This window comes from Phyllostomus discolor, chromosome 3 (genome assembly GCF_004126475.2).
Source record: "Phyllostomus discolor isolate MPI-MPIP mPhyDis1 chromosome 3, mPhyDis1.pri.v3, whole genome shotgun sequence".
NCBI classification, from domain to species: domain Eukaryota; kingdom Metazoa; phylum Chordata; class Mammalia; order Chiroptera; family Phyllostomidae; genus Phyllostomus; species Phyllostomus discolor.
The window spans coordinates 115,310,830-115,317,111 of record NC_040905.2 but is presented as its reverse complement, the minus strand read 5'-3'; the positions used below and the strand labels follow the sequence as shown (position 1 = coordinate 115,317,111).

General features: G+C 59.0%; 1 protein-coding gene across 1 annotated transcript; it reads right to left on the bottom strand.

Annotated features, from left to right (window-relative positions):
- Positions 1 to 1,931: 1,931 nt before the first annotated feature.
- LOC114503298 (tryptase beta-2-like) lies at positions 1,932 to 3,666 on the bottom strand. Its single transcript, XM_028520807.2, has 6 exons — positions 3,644 to 3,666; positions 3,372 to 3,432; positions 3,053 to 3,224; positions 2,677 to 2,942; positions 2,357 to 2,520; positions 1,932 to 2,282 (listed from the first exon to the last, which is right to left on the bottom strand). Exons 2-6 carry the CDS (start codon positions 3,430 to 3,432, stop codon positions 2,118 to 2,120), a joined length of 828 nt encoding a protein of 275 aa, XP_028376608.1. The 5' UTR covers positions 3,644 to 3,666; the 3' UTR covers positions 1,932 to 2,117.
- Positions 3,667 to 6,282: the final 2,616 nt, after the last annotated feature.

Below are 6,282 nucleotides of genomic sequence, written 5' to 3'. Positions count from 1 at the left end.
TCTTACAGGCAGGGAGGGAGGTGCACGGGGTTGGGTGAGGGCACAGCTTCTCAGAGCGCAGACTTGTCTCCTTCCGTCCAGCACCTGGCTGGAACCATAGTCAAAAGTGTGCCACGTTTGTCCTAACAATGAACGGCGTGACAGTGGCTTCGTCTCGGGGATGCAGTGGACCCATTGTTGGAACATACCTGGGAGGGTGCTGCTCCAGAAAGAAGAAACGGCCCTTTCTGTCCAGCTTGGGGACATGGGGCTGGAGCCCAGCCAGCCTTCCCAGGCTCCAGAAGGCCTCCTGTCTCCCAGGGTGTGGGCTGGGGGAGTGGGTCTAGAGGAACCCTGGTTCTCTGCCTTCTGGACCCCCAGTGCCCTCCCCAGTGCCCACAGGAGAGGATGTCAGGGCCTTCAACTGTCCCGGCTCAGTTCCCCTAGAGCACTGAAGCCCTTCTCTCCCCACTGCCACCCCATCACGTGGCTCCTGGCAGGGCGCTTGCTCCCTCAGGGTTCCAGGCCTGCTGTCAAACCAGAAATTCTGAGGACCATCCATGTCGTCCCATCAGGGACTCTGTGGCTGGACTGGTTTCTGCCGATGTTGCAGGACAACACAGGGAGGGGCGTCGTGCCCCACACCACCTCCCCCTCCTGGCCCTGGGGGGACGGGCCGCCTGCAGCCCCCACTGGCCCAGTGGAAGGCCAGTTTGACCCTGATAAGCCAGCACTCACTTTATCTGTCACTTGCCACTGGCTGAGCTGGCTGAGTTCCTCCAGATCCAGGACCAGATGAGGGGAGGCTGTCTCTGCTTGCCCAGTCTGGGGGGGTCTCAGCCCCAGGCCCTGCCATCTATCTTCCTTCCACACCCACTGGAGGAGGCTGGTGGCTGCTTGCCCCTCAGTGTCCTCCAGCACAACAGGCACTTAGAGCTAAGTGTCCACGTGCTTGTGTAAGGTGGGCAGTCCGAGGAGGTCACCCCCCAACCACCAAAGCCACCTCGAGAGTGCGGGATGGGCATGAGGGAGGGAGAAGGGAAGGGCCCAGTTCATCTACGTCCTTCAGCTCCTAGGGAGGGCGTGCATTCTGGCCACGATGAAATGATTAAAGATGAAAGGAAAATGAGGAGGGCTGGCACCTGCCCCATGACAGTTTCCACAGCAGCGAGGGCTCAGGCTGAGAGGGGACAGAGGCCCTTCCCACCCAGACCTGCAGCATGTGCACCACCGGGGGCAGCAGGGCTGCCGGCTTACAGCAGCCTGTGTGTCCAGGAGGCGACCTGAGAGGCATGGCAGCCTGACGTGGGAGAGCGACAGGCTCACCCACAGGAGCGGGGACAGGGAAGCTCGCCCAGCGACCAGAGCGTCCTAGGCGGTGGGAGCAGACGTGGGCCTGAGGGCGCTGTCCCCAGTGCTGCAGGTGGACAGTTGTCCCCTCTCCTGCCAAGGGGAAGGGCTTCACTTGTGAAGGGGCTGCCCACATCAAAACCACCAAAAGCTCATTGAAACTGTCATGAGGTGCCACCGATCACATAGACGTGAAGAGCAGCAGACGCACGACTGCCCGAGTCCATGCACACTGAGGCCTGGGGGTGCTGGGGGGCTTTGGAGGGAGAGGCAGGGCCCTGCCTGGCTGGAGGGACACAGGGTGTGGAGGGGCCAAGGCCACATGCTATGACCCCATGGCTGGGCACCTGGGCACCCCTAGAATTGTCTAGTAAATGCTCTGTGTTGCTTTCCGTGTCCTGAATACAGGTGGCTGCTCAGCACAGGGACATGAGCCCTGGGCACCAGGGGCTGGGGAGGGGGCTGTCCCCACCACAGTGCCCAGGGCTCAGGGTCCTAGGGACCCCACAGTGACAGACAGTGGCTGTGCTGGCTGCCCCGGCCCCGCCCCTGCCCGTCAGGGACACCCACAACCAGAAAGACTGCCACAACCACAAGTGTTCTCCATGAGCTTTAATGGGGGTTGTTACTGCCACCTGCTCCCTGGGCTGAGGGTGCGGAAGGCAGGGGGATCAGCACAAGGAACAGGGAAGGTGGTGAAGGTGCACCTGGGAGGGCAGGGAGCAGGGGTCTGGGGACGGGAGGGGGCTGGGTCCTCCACGGACCAGGTGTCAGCGCCAGGGGCAGGCTCAGGGCTTCTCAGGGACATACTGGCGGATCCAGTCCAGGTAGTGGGTGACACGGGTGTAGATGCCGGGCCTGTTGGGCTGGGCACAGCCTTCACCCCAGCTGACCACACCTGCCTGCAGCCAGGTGCCATTGACCTTGCAGACCAGGGGCCCTCCAGAGTCACCCTGGGGAGGAGAGGTGTCAGCAGTGGCTGCAGAGGCTGGGGTGGGTGGGGACTCTGGGGAGGACAGGGGCCCACCTGGCAGGAGTCCTTTTTCCTGTTCCCAGCGCACATCATGTCGTCATGGACGATCTGGACGTTGTCCCCCGTGTTCAGGCCAGTGTGGTATTCTGAGTCACACACGCTGTTCTCCACAATGGGGACCTTTACCTGCTGCAGCGGGTATGGCGGTGGTAGGGGTTCTGGGGGTGAGAGGAGAGCATTCTGCCTCAGTGGGGAGGTGATCACTCTCCTCAGGCAGCTGCTAGGGCCCCTCCCCCAAAGGGAACCCCAGAGCTGGGTCATGGATGTGAGCAGTCCCCACTTTCCTAAGCTCTCCAGCTGTTCCCAGCACTCACCTGAATTGCCCAGATTGCCCCAGCCTGTCACCCAGCATGAAGTCCCCGGGGCAAAGGTCTCCGAGGCAGGAGGCAGAGTGACCAGCTGGACATGGCTGGAGATGCTCACGGGGTCCTCCAGCTCCAGCAGGGCAATGTCTGCCCCGTTCTGAGCTGTGTAGTAGTTGGGGTGAGTAATGACCCGGCTGACAGGCAGCAGCCTGTCCCGGTAGTAGAGGTGCTGCTCCCGCAGCTGCACCCTCAGGACTGCAGGATCCGTGGTCTCCCTGGAGAGAGGGGGCACCCACTCGGGGCTGAGCAGCCTCCTCTCCTGGACACCTGGGAAGGAGGGTGGAGCCCTGCCCTCTCCCACCCACCAGGCCCCCGGGACACTCACGGTCCAACGCAGTGGGCAGCGGTCAGCACCCACTGGGGGTGGATGAGGGAGCCCCCGCAGATGTGCATCCAGTAATTAAGTTTGAGCCTCAGGCTCACCTGCCAAGGCCATTTGCTCTCAGGGGCCTCCTGCCCCCCGACAATGCCCACTCTCTCCAGGTCCTGGCTTGGGGCTGAGGCAGAAAGCACACTCAGGACAGGACACAGCTTGGCCCCTGTGCCCACACAAACCTGGGCTTCTGTGAACCCACCCACCCATAGTGGGGCCTGGGGGTGTGGGGAGAAGGGCAGGGACAGGGCTGGCCTGAGTCAGGACTCACCAGGGGCTGCATGGGCCAGGCTCAGCAGGAGGGGCACTGCCAGCACCAGCAGGCTCAGCATCTGCAAGGAGCAAGGAGGGACTGTAAGGCCCAGCTGGGGGCTGGGCCAGGCAGGGGTCTGCAGGCTCTGGGGTGCAGATGGAGTTGGGGACCCCAGGGTCAGGGAGCAGTCGGCTCATGCCTGGAGTCTGAGGCCTCGCTGCGGCAGATCTGAGGCTCAGCTGCTCTGAGCCCTGACACCCAGCTGTTGGGGTTTGGCAGGGCGTGCTCACCTCGGCTGCTCCGTGCTGCTATTGCCCAGCCAGCTCTCCCTTCCCCATTTATCCTTGCGGGCCAGGAGGGGGTCAGAGGAGGGCTGTGCAACCCTCCAATCCAGTGTGGAGGAAGTGGGTGATTCTGACCCAAGGTCTTTCTGCACCGCCCACTGGGATTCCTTGGGTGGTCCAACAGTGTCCGTGTGTGCGGGCTATCTGAGCAGTTCTGCTGTCACAGTGGGGCCTTGTTGTCTTGGGGTCTGAGTGCCATCAGTGGAGGGCCAGGTAGATGGAAGTGACAGTGAGATAACAAGCAGCCAGTGCCAGCTCTTGCATCACTCCACTGCCACCCAGGTGGCTCGTCCTGTGGCCTGGGGCCCCTCAGCCTGCCCCAGCCCGCCCAGACAGCAGCCTGGCTCCAGGGCCCACCTGCCCCTGGCTGGCTGCAGCAGCATCTGCCCCACGTGCCCAAGTGCAGTCGTGTTCCTGTCCAGATTTTGGGTCAGCTGTTCGCCCTGCGACCTCAGGTCTCTGATGGGGTCAAGAAAAGGTGTTGAGTTGCAGTTCGTCCAGGGGTGCGAGCGATGTTTGTTCCGGCCATCTACCTCCCTGAGCAGACCCTGGTCTTGTACATGACCTGAGGTCGGGCCCAGCCTCTGATTTTGCCATAGAAGTTCCTAGTGTTTCAGCACACCTGTTGAAAGATCGCCCTTTGCTCACAGAGGAGGGAGGGGACAGGGACATCGGGAGGGCAGGTTGGCACAGAGACCCCAGTCACGGGGCCTGAGCGGTCGGCGGGGCTCCGTGGAGCCTGGGTCTGTATTTCCGTCCCATCAGACTCAGAGGTGGGTCTGCCCCAGACTCCGCTGCAGCTCCGTTGGCCCGTGTCTCCGTGTAACCGGAGCACGCCGTCTCGATTGGTTTGCTGAGGATTTCTGTTGAATTGAAATGAGTGTTGGATTTTTTAAAATTCTTTTTCTGCACCTAAGCATATGACAATAGCTTTTCTTTTTTTAGTTTGTTAACGTGATGAATTACATGGATTGTTGTTCGCATGTCAAAGCGACTTTGCATTCCTGGAACGAATTACACTTGACCGTGATGCGTCATCCTGTCCGTTTTCTGAGGAACTCAATTTGCTACAACTGGATTAAGGACTTTGGTTTGTCTTTGTAGAACAGACACTGGTCTGTAGTTTTTTCATATAATGTCTTTGGTTTTCTTATCCAAACTTCTCGTGGTCACATTGCATCTCCTAGACCCTTACATATCTCTAAATTGGATTTGCTAACGCTTTGCTGAAGATTCTTGTCTCTGTTGACGAGGCACATTGGTCTGTAGTTTTCTTTTTTGTAATGTCAAACTAATTTTGTTATCAGGGTAATCCTGACCTTATAGAAAGAAGTGTTCCCTCCCCTTCTATTTTCTGGAATAGATTATGTAGATTTGGTATTATTTCTTTCTTAAATGTTTTTTTAAAGAGTTTTATTTATTTATTTTTAGAGGGGAAGGGAAGGAAAGTGGGAGAGAAACATCGATGTGTGGGTGCCTCTCTCACACCCCCCACTGGGGACCTGGCCCACAACCCAGGCATGTGCCCTGACTGGGAATCGAACTGGCGACCCTTTGGTTCACAAGCCAGTGCTCAAGCCACTGGACCACACCAGCCAGGTCTCTTTCTTAAATGTCTGATAAATTTACCAGGAAGATCACCTGAGTTTGAATGCCCTCAGACTCAGTGGTACGACACATTTACTTTCCCGTGGTTCTTAGGTCAGAGATACGACGTGGGTCTCCTGGGGCTAAAACCCGGGTGGGGGCAGGACTGCATTTCTCCTGGAGGCTCCAGGGGAGAGTCAGTTTCCTGGCCTCTTCCAGCTCCTAGAAGCCCCCAAATTCCCAGCTCTTGGCCTGTCCTCCATCTTCAAAGGCAGCCTTGAGCATGTCTCTGAGTTTCCATCCTCACAACTCCTTACCTGGCAAAGGTTCTGTGGTTTTAAGGACCCGTGTGAGGACACTGGGTCCACCTGGATAACCAGGAAGCTCTCCCACCTCAAGGCCATCACCTTAATCATGTCTGCAGAAGTCCTTGGCCCACGAGCTCTATAATCCCCAGTGCAGGGCATTAGAATACGGATACCTAGGAAGGGCCGGCCTTCTGCTTCCCCTCCAGAATGGGCTGCAGGTAGGGGAAGCGGGATCCCAATGGCAGAAGCTAACACAGGCTGGACAGGCAAAGGCCCCGAACTCCCTTCCTGTGGGGATCTGGGGGCGGCACTAGATGGTCCAGGAGGCAGATGACCTGTGTTCCCACAGGCACACCCTTCTGTGCCCCCAGACTGGGCATGTCAGGCCTCCAGGGCCTGGGCGGGTGGTGCAATTGTCACCCTTATTTTCATCAGGGCAAAGGTGGAACACCCACTTCTGAGCTGAAGCTCTCAGCCAATTGTTGGTGGGAAGGAGACAAGCCTGTAGCCCGAGAAGCCTTGTCCTGGCGGATCATCAGGCAACCCCCTCCCCAAGTCTCCATCGCTGACTTAGAGGGACTCTCCCACTCACCTGTGAGCTGGAGCTGGGGGAGTCCAGTCCCCCTCCCAGGGCCCCGAATAACAGTCACCAGGCTGTGGCCCGACAGAGGATGGTTAGGAAGGGCTTCC